The sequence below is a fragment of the Berghia stephanieae genome, chromosome 8 (assembly GCF_034508935.2).
Source record: "Berghia stephanieae isolate SIO BIC M18660-M18661 chromosome 8, UCSD_Bste_1.3, whole genome shotgun sequence".
In the NCBI taxonomy this organism is placed as follows: Eukaryota; Metazoa; Mollusca; class Gastropoda; order Nudibranchia; family Aeolidiidae; genus Berghia; species Berghia stephanieae.
This window is the reverse complement of record NC_088367.1, coordinates 40,888,904-40,904,868: the sequence shown is the minus strand read 5'-3', so window position 1 is coordinate 40,904,868 and position 15,965 is coordinate 40,888,904. Positions and strand designations below refer to the sequence as shown.

General features: G+C 36.4%; 1 protein-coding gene across 11 annotated transcripts in view; it reads left to right on the top strand.

Moving 5' to 3' along the window:
* The first annotated feature begins 630 nt into the window (after nucleotides 1–630).
* The window catches only part of LOC144978682 (uncharacterized), a 41,147-nt gene continuing 25,812 nt past the window's right edge, over nucleotides 631–15,965 (top strand). For 2 of the 11 annotated variants that reach the window (XM_078925080.1, XM_078925069.1), the window contains exons 1-9: nucleotides 631–765; nucleotides 2,634–2,655; nucleotides 3,002–3,235; nucleotides 5,274–5,452; nucleotides 8,396–8,528; nucleotides 9,000–9,096; nucleotides 10,248–10,456; nucleotides 12,292–12,522; nucleotides 14,536–14,664. In XM_078925080.1, the coding sequence (XP_078781206.1) occupies nucleotides 3,055–3,235; nucleotides 5,274–5,452; nucleotides 8,396–8,528; nucleotides 9,000–9,096; nucleotides 10,248–10,456; nucleotides 12,292–12,522; nucleotides 14,536–14,664 (1,159 nt within the window). In that variant the 5' untranslated portion in view covers nucleotides 631–765; nucleotides 2,634–2,655; nucleotides 3,002–3,054. Of the gene's footprint in view, nucleotides 766–2,473; nucleotides 2,656–2,896; nucleotides 3,236–5,273; nucleotides 5,453–8,395; nucleotides 8,529–8,999; nucleotides 9,097–10,247; nucleotides 10,457–12,291; nucleotides 12,523–14,535; nucleotides 14,665–15,965 lie in introns of those variants that run through there. The other 9 variants (XM_078925073.1, XM_078925074.1, XM_078925071.1 and 6 more) reach the window with 9 other exon arrangements.

Sequence of the window (15,965 nt, the reverse complement as noted above, 5' to 3'; positions counted from 1 at the left end):
TCAGTAAACGGGCTCAGAACACTTTACAGGGGATTCCTAACTAACAGCAACACTAAAGATGACGAGGACGAGACAAAAAGTCTGTTAGGCAATATTGCATAACTTTTTATCGGACAGAGACAGCGAGAGTCGTCGAGGGTAGAGGAGCGCATGTTTGGTACTAAGTATGAAAGCCATATTTTAGTGTGACTGGGCAGTTCAGTCGGCTGTGCGACTGCCCGCTGTCCTCTCTCTCTCTAAGTCTCTCTCTCTCTCTCTCTCTCTCTCTCTCTCTCTCTCTCTCTCTCTCTCTTTATCTCTCTGTCGGCTAGGCGGAGGGTGTCGTTACTGGATCCTGAGTTTGGCACTGACCCCGTGACTTTTTTCCCTCTGTTTTCATCTGGCCCTTCTCCAATTCCCATTTTTTAAATCGTTTTAAAGTGACTTTTATAGGCTGATGAAGTGCTTTGGGCTCTAAACATTGAGTGTAAAGTTATATCTGATGTGCTTCTTCAGAGCTCTGCTATTCATTTCTGTGCATTACATTTTCCAAATATCTTTTTAATAATATACATCTATCAAGGTGCGTTTTGGTGCTTAATTTTGTTTTTTTTTGTTGTATTAAACGGAATAAATAAATAAAGCGAAGGAGTGTAACAAACTAAACAAATTCTTAAGCAAGCGTAAACAGCTACAGGCCTTTGCCTTCAATAATAATTGAAGTCAAGAATTAAGATGGCGTTCGTGATCTCATTTTAGAGGGACACTTTCCGCACGTTCCTCGAGGTAGCTTCAATTTATATTGTTATTTTAACCGTGGATCTTTTGTTTGACGTTTATTTATTAACTTTGTCAGGTGCATTGTAATTGTAAAAAGCTGTAAAACAAATTACCTTGATTGATTGGTAAAAGTTTACAATTCTCTAATATAACCCTTGTTTTGGTTCTTCGCTGCCATTGCCGTTGATGTATTGAAAGATAGTGCAGAAATCCTAGGTTGTGTTTTTCCTATTAGTTTGGTTATTGTTTGCTAAAAGTCCTAGTGCTTTTCCTTCTAGGGTTGGTTAAAGGTACAAGGTCATTTATTTTCTTTATTTTTAAATTATTTTTTTTTGGCAAGACTTCCATAGTTTCACAGCACTTTTATTATTTAATCTTTTAGCGATTATGGAATTTAACTTTGTTACAATGCCCAATAAATATTCTACTATTAAAGATTTGAAAAAAAGTATTGTGATTTTCTAATTGCAAAAACATTGGTTGAATCGGTTGCCGTTCACGACTCCGGCCGACGCCATTATTACTTACGGTGTTTCCCATCAGTTTCGATATTGTAAGTGATGGCCCATATTATGTTTCATCTGGTTTTAGTATCTCTAGTTTGGGTTGAGGGGTGGGGTTTGGAGTGTTTACCCTGATTAAAAAAAGGTGTGTGTGTGTGTGTGTGTGTGTGTGTGTGTGTTGGGGGGGGGGTCGGTGGTCATCTCCTCTGATAATTAAAAAAAAATCCCCTCATTAAGTGCTGTGAGACTAGGGTTAGTTAAAGGAATACTTGATCGTTTCCCTGAGTTTGAGGAACCCGCAAAAGGCCTCTATTTTAGAACTTTGAAAACGTGAACTGCCGTCCTCTGAAAAGACTTGTATTTAAAAATTGGCAAGAAACTTCAAACATCGATCGCTTTCAAAATGAACCTTATTTAGCAAAAACTCTCAAACCAGGTACCTCATGAGGAGACGTGGATCATTTAAATCGATCAATATTTGAAGGACGAGTTTTCAGGCCAATGTTTTAAATACGTGTTTTACCAGCGTACGACTGGACCAAGAGAGACTTTTTCCTCTCTGTAAATTTGCAGCATTTATTTGGAGTCATCTTAAAAGTGACCTAGTTGCAGTTATTTTTCAGTTTTAACCACTGGACCTTTTTTTTTATCAGTAATGAAATAATTCCACGAAATTCGATATAGACTATTTGGTCAAAACTTGTGATACATTGTGACTCAAAACGGTTTTGTTTTATTATGGTATGAGCAAAGAGATGCAGATTGCATTTATAGACAGACACATATAAATTGGGATACATTTCTATACTTTACGGCGGAAAGAGCCTGCGGCACGTTCCTCAACCTGATGGAAACAACCCACGTATTTCTCTAACCCTAAAAGAAAAAAAAAACGTATTGCCTTTAACTAACCCTAATTGGAAAAACAAAAATCCTAGAACCTTTACTAAGACCCATATCTAAACCTTTTATAGAAAAACACACACACACACACCCAGACCTCGAGCCAGCCCTAATAGAAAAAAAAGCCCTAGGACTGCTCTGTACCACCTTTCAATACTTCAACGACAATGGAGTCGGAGAACTAAAACACAATGGTCATATAAGAACATTTTAAGCATTTACCAATCTATCAAGCTTTGTTCTACAGCTTTTAAAATGCTACTAAAATTGACACCTGGAATAAATAAAGGTCTTACAAAGAATCCACGGTTAAAATAACAATATTATAAAGTGAATCTACATCGAGGGAAGTACTAGAAGCTCACAGAAGTATAAATACAATTGTTTTACACGGACAGAATTGAAGTATTTTTAGTTTTTTGTCAGCATTTTTATTCTAAATTCACTTTTCCGTGTCTACTCCATCAGGCCTTAATACCATTTGGAAACGGTGAGTCACCGTTAAAGGGGCAAAATATTATTCTCTCTTAACTCACTTAACCCTAACACCGACTATATCCGTAGTTTACCCGGGTTACTTTTACCCCATGCCTATTTATTGCATTTTTCTGAGACAAATTGTAGGCGTAGTATCAAAGCTAATTTTAAAAGTTTTTCCATGTTAATGATAGGTGAATAAAACTATCTATGTACATGCTCAATTTAAATACATTTTCCAATTTTGAAAGTAGCAAAAATCTCTAGGATTGAGTGAGTTAAGACATACAAAGATAGCTCAGTTAAAAGTATAACAAACAGTTTTAACGAAACCACTTTATCAGAATATTATATTATAGGGCTACACAAAAGAGATATTATTTTATTCAATAAAAACAAACAACCAAACATCATGAGCCCGAAGGAAAACGTGGAAGTCACGGACAACAACTGCAAATCCACAATCGACCTGGTTTTCAAAGTGTTCGCTCCAAGCCTTAACCGTATGATTCATCGGATGTACCTGCTCGGATCGCTCCAACAAATGGGAGCCTGGAACATTCAGGACGCCGCCCAAGCATTTCCTACGCCAGGTTGGTTTTTACTGGAATCCCTTCATTTCTTGAAGTTTGCATACTAACTTTGCGCACCATGTTTTATGTAATTTTTATTTCGAGGATCAGACCTCTGATGTCATCAATTAAATAAAACAAGGTGTGCAAAGCTCGTATGTGGACTTCAGAGGTTTGATCAGCTGATTGTGAAAATCGGGCTTCAGAGGTTTGATCAGCTGATTGTGAAAATCGGGCTTCAGAGGTTTGATCCTCCGATCATCGACTTTGTGCTGAACATTGAAATTTTAGTCAAATTATGTGAAGCTTGGCGTTTATTTCTTTCCGTTAATGTGGAGAACTAATACTATTTCTTTCTTACTTTGCAAAATTAACAGAAAAAAAAGCACACAAAAAAAAAAAAAAAAACAACAAAAAACAAAAGCAAAAAACAAAACAACAACAACAAAAAACCCCAACAATTTGTATTGACTATATTTGTCATTCTAATCACAGTTTTCGGGGCTCAATTCAAACAATTAATTTGTATTGACTATAATTGTAATTCTAATTACTGTTTTCGGGGTTCAAGTCAAACTAACAATTTGCATTAACTATAATTGGACTTCTGATTACAGTTTCGAGGATAATTTCAAACAAACAATTTGTATTGACTATAATTGTAATTCTAATTACTGTTTTCGGGGTTCAAGTCAAACTAACAATTTACATTAACTATAATTGGAATTCTGATTACAGTTTCGAGGTTCATTTCAAACCAACAATTTGTATTGACTATAATTGTAATTCTATTTACTGTTTTCGGGGTTCAAGTCAAACTAACAATTTGTATTAATTATAATTGGAATTCTGATTACAGTTTCGAGGTTCATTTCAAACCAACAATTTGTATTGACTATAATTGTAATTGTAATCACAGTTTTCGGGGTTTAATTCAATCCATTAATTTGTATTGACAATAATTCTAATCACAGTTTTTTGGGGCTCAATTCAATCCATTAATTTGTATTGATTATAATTGTAATTTTAATCAAAGTTTTCGGGGTTCAATTCAAACCATACCAACAATTTGTATTGACAATAATTGTAATTGTAATCACAGTTTTCGGGGTTCAAATCAAACCAACAATTTGTATTGACTATAATTCTAATTCTAATCACAGTTTTCGGGGTTCAATTTAAACCACTAATTTGGATTGACTTTAACTATAATTGTAATTCTTAAAACAGAGAACAAGTCCGTATAACATTTCAATGTGCGGCGATGTGGTCTAGTGGTATGGCACTCGCTTTCGAACCGGGAGGTCCTGGGTTCGAGCCTCGCAACCAAAAAAAAACAACAAAATAAAACGAAACAAAACAACCCCCCCCCCCCCCCCCCCCCCCCCCGAAAAAAAAAACAACAAAAAAAAAAAACCAAAAAAAAAAAAAAAAAAAACCCAACCAATCAAATATACAAGAATACAAACAAACATATAAAACATATAGGCTACCAAATAAGGTATGCATACATAGTTGATACAGAGTCAATCACTGCATTTTTTTTTTTTTTGAACAGGGGAGGCTACTGGAACTTTACCTATCTGTCATTTTAATAGAAAGGTTGTTTCCCTTGAAAATGGATAAGATAAACCTTGTTTAAAGATAAACTTTTTTTTCTGGTCTCAATGAGTTTGTCATAAGCAGACTCCATTGCATTTGACTTTAATCTCAATATTCTTTATCTTGTTCATTTCGACACGACATCACACCCGGATGACGTCACGGATCACGTATACCGTCCATATAGTTTTCTGCGAAATGACAACATATCCGGATGACGTCACGGGTCACGTATACCGTTCATCTAGTTTATTCCGACATGACATCAAACCCGGATGACGTCACGAGTAGTTTTATGAAAAATCTATTTTTGTGCAGGGAACATTCTGGAAATGGCGGGTAAGGAGGGAGTTAACAATGGCTGCCTAAAAACAATAACAACGAGCTGAGTGACGTCAATTTCGTTGCATTCTATAATCTCCACACTGTATTTCTATATTTTTTTTTATGCCCACAGATTTCCACACGTGGAGAGTGGACATCAGGAACGTTCCCATCCACTCATCGTTTGAATGGTCCTGGGTCAAGGCCAGGTCAAACAAGACCGATGTCAAATGGGAGCGAATGGTCAAGCGAAACAGAACCGTCGATTGCTTTGGGGGAGTGATACACACCATATATGGAGATGGAGAAGAGGTGGGTTGGATCCGACGTCCACATATTATTTGTAGGTCTATTAACCTAACGAAATTAACCCTCTCCTTACCAACTACAGGAAAATTGTCACATTTGTTACGGTACCATGAACATTTTTCTTAATCATTAAAAAATGTTTGAGAAATCTTTGTTTTATAAAGCTTGTTAACCTATACAAAAATATGATATCTAGTATACTTATTTCTTATGATTTTTAGCGTAAAAAGTCATTCTATGTTGGTTAGGTAGAGCATTTCTGGAAAAAAATCATAAAAACACTCGGTAAGGAGTTAAGGGCTTGATTTAACATTACTGTAAATTAATGACAATATTTTACGTAGCCACCCTGGGTTGAGAATATTTCGTTTACAACAACGAGCCCATATATAATATATTGGGTCATCAGAGCTGCAAATAAGTATACGTGGTTACTCATGGCCTAACACTGAATGCGCCAAAGTGGTCTAGTGGTATGGTTCTCGCCTCCAATTCAGAAGGTCCGCGGTTCGAGTCCCGCTCTGAGCGTCACATAATATTTGACTCTTTGAAAAAGGATATTTACTCATATTCTCTCACCGTATTCAGGTGTAAAAACGAGTACCTGGTCGTTAGCAGCGTTGTCTTTCTTTTCTGAAAAAAATTGTAATATCGCAAAATCAGGCATCATGTTTCGTCCTACATGTGAAGTGTTGCTTTTGGCTTGGAACTAGTTGTAAAGCTCTTTGAGTTCGTTTAGTGTCCGACTTGAAAGCAGCGTTGATAAATTAAAAAATAAACTGAAAACCTATCTCTTTGGGAAGTATTTAAATTATATTATGCCAGGAATTATTGCACAGCGTATACGTTCGTGCGTTTGTGTGCGCGTGTATATATATATATATATATATATATATATATATATATATATATATATATATATATATATATAGTGTGTGTGTGTGTGTGTGTATGTGTGTGCACTCGTGTATAAATTCAGTTAAGTGTGTGTATGTATGTATATGTCTGTGTATATATGTTATGTGAAGCGCTTCGAAGCTTCGGCATAAGCGCTATATAAATGTACATTTATTATTATTATTATTATTATTATTATTATTATTATTATTATTATTATTATTATTATTATTATTATTATTATTATTATTATTATTATTATTTGTATCTTTTTTGGGAAATTGTATTTATTCTCCCAAATCAAACATAAATGGACTTAACCTAAATCTCATGATCATACGGGTTCCGTTTTATGAGGATGAATGAGGACTCCAAAAATAACATTGTTGTTACGTTGCGTCGGGTTGAGAATATTTCCTTTACAACAATGAGCCCATAATAACTTGGGTCATCAGACCTGGAAATAAGTACACGTGGTTAGAACGTAATTTTTGTGGACTCATAGCTGAAAGGGGGATGTTTCGGTGCTGTGCAATTATTTGTACGCTGATTGAAGAGGCTCTTGGAGCCCGTGGCTTACTAGGTGTTCATTTCATTGTTGGAGAACAACTTTTTCCGGTGACTTTGATATATTACGGTAAGTTGGAACTCGGCTTGTAATTTTTCAAGTTTACCAAACCGAGCCCTTGTTTTTTGTCAAAGAGAGGCTTAACAACAGGGGCGTGGCTATATTGGTTGATTTGGTGCCTGGCACCGCATCCATTTTAAAAACTGGATTACAGCGTTTATAAAAAAAATAAAACTGAGAAATGGTAAATAGGAATGCCGCCTCTGGCTTATTTATTGAGTGAGTCTTTTCTTTAAATTGTTTTCTTTCTTTTCTATTTACAAATATACCATGTTTTAAGTAATTTTCTTCAGATTCTGGCACCACCTTATACTGTTAGCATGCCACGTCACTGCTTAACAATGGCCGTTCGGTATTTTTTAGAAAAAAATTACTTGTTCCAAAAATTTATTGATTATATTCGAGTTAGATGGTACTATATCATATATACAGGTCGACAACGTGTGTAAGTGGCAACTCTTACTTTCAGACTCACCGAGTAGTTTTAGTGATTTTTTCACATGTGACTTCTTACCATTGAAATGATAAGAAATAGCAATTGTTACTATATGGCAATATAAGAAATTTTATTCAATCTCCATCATAGCCAATAGAAATATACCCATAGTTTTATCTTTTCGGCTATCATTTCAATTGCCACCACTAAGTTCATCCCGATATCATACCGTTTTGAGACAGTGGATCTCATATGTAACACATCTTCCCAGAACGGTATTTTGTCAGGATCTAGGGAAGTCAAAAAGTGATGATAAAAGTCACAATAACTCAACATATAAAGTTTGTTTTTGTTTTTGTCAGTTTAAGACATTATACTTATAATAGAATACAATATCCGAACTCACGTCTTAGTTTTATAGCTATAGAAGGAACAACTTTGACGCCAGTCAGCTATTTGTTATTGTTTTTAGGCAGCCATTTTAAAGATACGTTCGCACTAAATTGCATACATAAAGCTATAAACGTTCAAGGTTACATTCAGTTTTGTGTGTTGGTACGTTACATCCGACTGGTGGATGTTATGGTTTTTTTCTAAACACAAAGCATCATTTCGCCATAACACCGTTTACAGACGACGGGCCATTTATTTTTAATCTTTATATTTATTTACATTGAATATGGCTGTGCGGTCTCGCTGACGCTTGCCGTGAATGTGTGAGTCATTTCGAGTTCGTCAGTCTGTTTCTATTATCCTGTTAGTAATTTGCCTCCATAAATCTCTGTCTAGTGCAAGTGTTCTTAGCTTTAGAATATCATCATGTGTGTTAAGGTGCTGAGGCAGTTGGATGTTTCATTGAGTTGTTGAAATCAGTTTTTCGGTTGTTGTTTCTAAATGTATTTGATATTTGATATAGATATTCACATTATTTAAACAATTTAAACATTATTTTTAAACAAGCATAATATAATTGTCACGTGCCCAGGTATTCGTCCAATCAGCAACGTACGCCGAGGTGGGCACCTATCGCAAAGTGGACCAGGGACAATACTTGGCGCTGACCGGATGTTCACAGACCACCGGGGCATGGAACATCGAGAAGGCCGTTAAAGCCACTGGTGAATGAATGAATGAATAAATAAATAAATAAATAAATAAATAAATAAATAAATAAATAAATAAATAAATAAATCAATAGATAAATAAATAAAGAAAGAAATAGACAGATACATACATAAATAAATAGTTTTGAAATGAACATCAATATATATGACATTTTCACTAATTTTACCAAGCTGAATGGTATGGTTCCATATCTGACCCACGTATTGGACAGAAAACTCGCAATCCAATAACGATCGATTCAAATGACCTTCATCTTGACAAAAATTCTAAACCTGGGAAGCAAGGAAGACTTCGCAAGGTCCCAAGTTTGAGAGTTTTTTTGCCAATCTCCATTTCACCTGGGAGCGATTCGACCCCTTTGATTATGAAGCGTGTGATCTACCACCTAAGCTAGCGGGAAACCCATTCCTTCTATATGTTTACTAATAATATCTTAAAATCACTCCCCCCATCCCGCCTCCCAGAATACCCACGCATGTCAGGTTATTGGAGAGTTCAAATTGCCTTCGACTCCAACAGCTCACTGCAATTCAAATGGGCTATTCTCAACGAAACCAACAAGTAAGTGAAATGAACATATTGAAAAGCAAAATAATCGCAGATTTTTTACAACCGCGATAATTTATTAGTGTGATCAGTGACCAACAAATAAAGTACATCATGAAAAACTACATCTTTCTCTGACTGAACAAGCAATGACATGATGACATTTTTTTGAGTCTAAGTGTTTGATATTCAGATAAAGAACTGAACAAGTGTGGACGAAAGGTGCCAGACAAAGCAACAAAGACAAATACAAGGAAAAAAAAATCCCCAAAAACCAGTCGACGAGAACAATATAAGAAAAAAAAATGCCCAAAAATTAGTCGAGGTCGAATGATTTCTTGGGATTTTTTTTAGTAATAACGCATTAGGAGAGTATACCACATAGATTTAACTAAATCCGCAAACTTTAATGGAGCGGGGCTTGTCTCAACAAAACCAACATATAGATAAAATAGACACATACATAGATACATACGACATGCTATTTTATAGTTAAAGCGCGTTATGAGAGTAAAACATTGGATAAGATCAGCATCCTTAAATTTAAGTGGCCTATTCTCAACGAAAGCAACAAGCAGGTAACATAAATACGTGCATTGTGTGTTGCTGACATTTTCCATAAAAGCTATTTTTAGTAACAGTGCGTTAGCAGAGACTCATATAGCCTTTTGGTTCCAGTTACGTTCTGAGCCCAGCAATATATAGTCCTTGAGACAGGCTCTTTACTTACATTCTCTCACCGTACTCGGTATAAGAGAGCACTTGCTTCACACGCAAAGGGACCAAGATCAATCCCGAGTGAAGTCGAGATTTTTCTGCCCTTCTCCCCCCCCCTGTCCACCCAGCAGTGAATGGGTAGCTGAGTCTGTTAGATTTGGCGGAAAGTACTTTGCGATAGACTAGCGGCCTATCCAAAGGATAGCAAGCAATTGCTTTTGCCCATTTCAAGCTATAGAAACCGGGATTAACACCGGCTCCATGGAACTAACGGCTCTGAAGGACTACTCGGTATAAGAGAATGTTGCACAATATAAATGTTCTTTTAAAAATTTATTTGTGATAATAAATCAGTTTTTATCCTCTTACCTCTAAATCATCTATACCTAATATAGTTTTGGGAAAGTGGGTGGCATTTTTTGTCTTTTTTCCCTTTTGCCCTTGTTCAGACAACTACATATGATTGAGAAAGAGGACCATTTCCTGTACGGCAGACAAACGTGGATGAGGGTTGTCGCGCCATGGAACGTGCCTCGCGTTTTTGTTGAAGACACGCCCATCTGTTTGGAGCCCATGGATCACGTGATGGGAAGGACGGACGTGTTGGTCAACGCCAAAAAAGCGCACACTGAATCGATTAGACAGTGGTTGAAAACAGGTATAACTAAGATTATCTGAGGTTTCAACTTGTTTCCATCATTATCTATCTATCTATCTATCTATCTATCTATCTATCTATCTATCTATCTATCTATCTATCTATCTATCTATCTATTTATCTATCTATCTATCTATCTATCTATCTATCTATCTACCTATCTATCTGAAGATCTCTCTATCTATTTATTAATTGTATTGTGATAAAAATATGATACAAAGAGTGCTCGACATATTTCTTCTTCTTCTTCTTCTTCTTCTTTCTTCTCTTCTTTTCTTCATTAAGCCAAAGCATCGTGATATTGCATGGCCGATTTTCAGTAACAGGTTTTGAGGAAGCAAGAACGATTATTTGAAGTCATCATCGAACTTATAGCACCGGAGCATTATTATTAAGATATTTCTACGATATTTAGTCTACACTTGGCCTCATCAGGTCTGTCGTGACTGATAAGTTGTTTGTTGTCGCCTACTGTTGAAGTGATGCCGGAGGTTCAAAGTTAATTGATAGGTGTTTTCCCATATGCAGACAGCTGTTGTATATTTTTTAGTGTTGGATGTGGCTCAAGAGATTTATGATGTGTATTTTTCTTCCAGGCATAAACTGCATTATTTTGACGATCTTGTGTATCCTATTGTTTTTGATAAAATTTTCCATAAAATACTGTGGTATAGCTTGTTGTCTTTGAATTTCCAAAGATGTTCGCTGAGTTTTCTAGATGTTTTTTGTTGTTGGTATTTCTAAAAGTTGAGTTATGGAGTTTGTATCTGGTTTTGAAATTATTTTTTGTTAGTCCTAAATATTTTTCCTGCTTGTTTGTTTTAGTTTCGGTGACTGTGACTTGGTATATTAGATTTAATTATATGCATTGTTTATACAATGGGCAAGGTTCCTTCTTTCTGCAGTTGCATTTTATGGTGGGTCGGTTTTGTTATTGTCAGTGTTTTTAAAAATATTTTTTGTTGTGGTTGAAATTATTTGTTAAATGTTGCGCAAACAAGAATAGCTTATTTGTTTTATCGTATTTCTATTAAGTATCTTACATAGCTTTTTTTGGGAAGCTTGTATCAATTAGTTTCAGGAACTGTTGTCCAAATGTTGGTGCTCACCATTTTGACGCAAGGTGGTTTGAACAAAATAATACGCCGTTTTCTTATTTTATGTTTTATCTATCTATTTATCTATCTCTTTATCTAGCTATCTATTCATCCATCCATTCATCTATCTATCTATCTATCTATCTATCTATCTATCTATCTATTAATCTATCTATCTATCTATCTATCTATCTATCTATCTATCCATCCATGTATCTCTCAAGCTAGCTATCTATCCTAGCTTTTTTATCTATCTATATATCTATCTATCCTTCTATCTATCTATCTATTTATCCATCTATCTATTCTTCTATCTTTTTATCTCTCAATCAATCAATCAATCAATCAATCAATCCATCAATCAATATATCTATCTATCTATCTATATATCTATCTATCTATGTATGTATCTATCTATCTGTCCATCAATCTATCCATCCTTCTATCTTTTTATCTATCTATCTATCTATCTATCTATCTATCTATCTATCCATCCATGTGGTCTAGTGGAAGTAGTAGCGTTTGGTTTCATCTCCACGCATGACGTCTCCAGCTTGTAGTTAAATTCGTTATCATCATCATCATCATCATCATCATCATCATCATCATCATCATCATCATCATCATCATCATCATCATCATCATCATAACCTTCATCATCTTGAATTTCGTTATCATCATCATTATCATCATTATCGTCAAACATCACCATCGTATAATCAACGTTCTTTTAATTAGATTCCAAAACCAAATCGCTAGCCCTCGTGTCCATTAGCAACGTACGAACACCCAAGCCCGCCCAGCCACCCAAGAACGCTCCCAGGAAGACGAACGTGGAGAAGGCCAAGGAAGCCCTGAAGAACTTCATGGCGTTAACGGTCACAGAGTCGGACAGCAAGTTGTCTGGCAACAGCCTAGGGTCCGCTTCCAACAGGGTGCCCACCGTTCTACCGCTCGAAAACGTGGACGGTAAGAAATTATTATCTTATCCGACTTATATCTGCAATAAGAATGATCTATATTAACTTTCCACGAGCTCGAGGTCATTGGTCACATTGCAACGTGTGTTCAAAGTGACCCACATAGTGAAACGTGTTCACAGCTTTTGAAATATCTAACATCACGATTGGTCATTCTGTTTAGCTTGTGTATGGGTATGTTTACAATTTTCATTAACACAGCAGCGTGCTAAGAAATATCTTATCGTTCGACAGCAACAAACCATGTGATTGAAAAACTCGGTAGGATGAAAACATGAATGTAGATCGCTCCCATTCATCAGTAGATTTTTTGACCAGTCAAAACATGGGAATTTGCGACACACCTTCAAACGTGCTCGGACAAACATAGTTGGTTGTTTATTGGATTGATGCATTGCTTTTATCCACCCCCGATTGGTGTCCGGGGTCCCTCAACTAAGAGGATGCAAGAATAGCCCAACGCCAAGCCAGCGTGTGACAAAAGGCAACTAATAGTGTGGGACTCCCCCTTTTTGAGTCACGTGGTCCTCCAGATTGGAGGTTGTCGAAGGGATAACATCCCTTCCGTAAAACTCAATTTGTTACAGTTAACAGACGGCAAATCAAATTCTCTTGGGCGACAGAAGAGTTTCTGAGAAGACAGAATTTATGTAGAGATACATAGAGATGTGATTAGACATGGGTCGTGATAAAAAATGTTAGCTAAAGATAGAGAGGAATGGAAACTGTTTGCATGCCAATACCCTGACCCAGGGTGAAGAAGGCAATGATGATGATAGTGATGATGATGCAGACTAAAAGTATTAAAAAAAAAGAGCTGAGAGACGTCATTTTCTTTCTATCGTTACCACCAAATGGGTGGTTAGTTATCGCACGATTTTCTCGATTTTAGTATAAACGTTTAAGTTTACAGATAGATAGTGTGCGCTTGGCTAAGAATCTCACAAAATTTCCATCCAGAAGTATACAGACCAACACACAAAACCCTGTGTAACCTTGAACTTTTCTAATCTGGTTAATACAATCTAATGAGAATTGTTCATAAACATGGATGAAAAAAAAAAACAATTTAAAAAAAAGCAATAACAAAGACCTGAGTGACGTCAACTTCGTTCTATCTATAAACGTTTAAGGTTACACATAGTTTTGTGTGCTGGTACGTTATATCCCGCTGGCAATGTTCAGAACTTTTTGTATTGACGCATAGCATCTATAATCTTTTGAGAACAACTTATAAAATGAGGGTCTCGATAGTTCAGTTGGTAAAACACTCGCTTCACACGCAAAGGGACCGAAATCGATCCTGGGGGCAGTCGAAATTTTTTTCTGATCCCCCTGTTCACCCAGCAGTGATTGGGTAGCTGGGTCTGTTAGATCTGTCGGAAAGTACCCAATTATGCACATAAAAAGACGCTAGCTGAACATCTCATTCTTGTATAAATCTATTGTCATTCTAATATTATTTATGCGGCTATGTGATCTAGTGGTATGACTCTCGCCTTCGGATCGGAAGTTCTTGGGTTCAGGAAACCGGTCTGAACGGCGCATAGATGAGACTCTTTACTGACATACTCTCACCATACTCAGGTGTGAAATGTATACCTGGCCGTATAACTGAGTTGTCTCTGTCCGCAAAAAAACCCCTCGTAATATCACCTAACATGCGCCACGTCTCGTCCTGCATGTTAAATGTTGCTGTTGGCTAGGGATCCATTGTACAGCGTTTTGAACCCGTGACCTCAAGAAGTCGGGGAGAGAAGGCTCTAGTTAGACTACGGTTTGCAGCGACTTTTTTGGAGGTCGTAGATAGCACATACGGTAAGTCACAATCTCCCCGGGCAGGCGGAGTTGTCGTACTAGTTAGGTCGCGGGTTCGATCCCCCATCGCCGCCGCGAAGTTTTTATTCTCTGTTGTCTTCTTGCACTTTCCTACTCACTTCATTTGTTTTTAGTAGATATTGTGCTATATAAATACTCTACTTTTTAAAATTATTCCTATCAGATCACGCTAAGAAAAGGGCTGAGAATGCCCGTCTGGTCCTTAACAAACAACAAGACAACGAAAGGAAGGCGTTTAACTCAACAATACCTATAAAGGGCAAAGGTCAAACTGTCATGGCCAAAACATCCGGTGAGTATCTTGATTTTCTAGAGGGAAGAAAAGTTGTGACGTCACACCCTCTACTTTTTCCGGTTCCAATATCTTTGGGAGTGTAAGAACCCAGTCTTTCGGAGGACTAATAGTAAATTGGTTACATATTGAATTATAAGGTGGCCTTATCATTTTAGTAAACAACAATGTGAAATTGAATGTAAGCTTCAATTTAATCTACGAAAACAGATAAAATGGACGTTTTGGTTTTCCCATTTATCAACAAAACAGGATGAATGAAACACAACAGACGAATGAGATAATGTTTAGTGGCGTTGTAATTCATCTTATTTTGTTGATAGGGGAAACCAGAAACGTCCATTTTATCTGTTTTCGTATATTAAATCGAAGCTTACATTCAATTTCATATTGTTATTTATTTCTTCGAGCTTCTAGCAGCACCATTTACATAAGTATTTTAGAAGCAGGACGTCTAGGGAGATTCTACGTATTTCCTTACTTGCTATATCCAGTGTCGTCCTCAATGACGTTGGCTGCCCGCACTCACTCTGCGATGACAAGTTAATGTCTGCCCCTTCTTCATGTCTGTTGACGGCATTGTACAGTTCTCTTCCATTTAGCCTATCCCTGTCCATTCCAGGATGTTATTTACATTACTAACTGGGCCTTGGTCTTCCTAATCCTCGCCTGCCCTCCATATTTTCCTTCATATTCCCTGCCGCCGATTTGTTTGTTTTATTTTTAGTTATGTGTTTATCTTTTCATAATTTTTATTACTGTTGTTCTTGTTGTTATTGTTGGCTGAAGAAGGATTTTCAGCCCGAAACATTTCGTGATTGGTATTTTGTTCTTTTTTTTTGTTGAAAATGTTATATTGTTTTAATTTTTTTCATGGCTTTAAACGATCTTAGAATGACACCCTTGGAGAGTATTTAAAACAAGGAAGCTTAATCCATATCATTAGATTCAAAGATCCAGGGGAAATATCCGAGATCGAATATGATCAGGTTACACACCAACAATCGTATAAAAGGAACAAAATTGACGTCACTCAGCTCTTTGTTATTGCTTTTTATTTTAGCCAGGAATTTTATGATTAGTTCACTAAATTCGATTACTAAGACTATAAACGTTCAAGGTTACATAAAGTTTCGTGTGTTGGTACGTGATATCCGGCTGGTAGATTCTGTGAGCCTTAAACCCTCTCCTTACCAGCCATTTTCAGGATTTTGCCCAAAACTTCATACCCAACTAACACAAAAATAGATTTTTTATCACTCAGACATGACATAATAGCACTAAAATTCTTGCGAGCCATA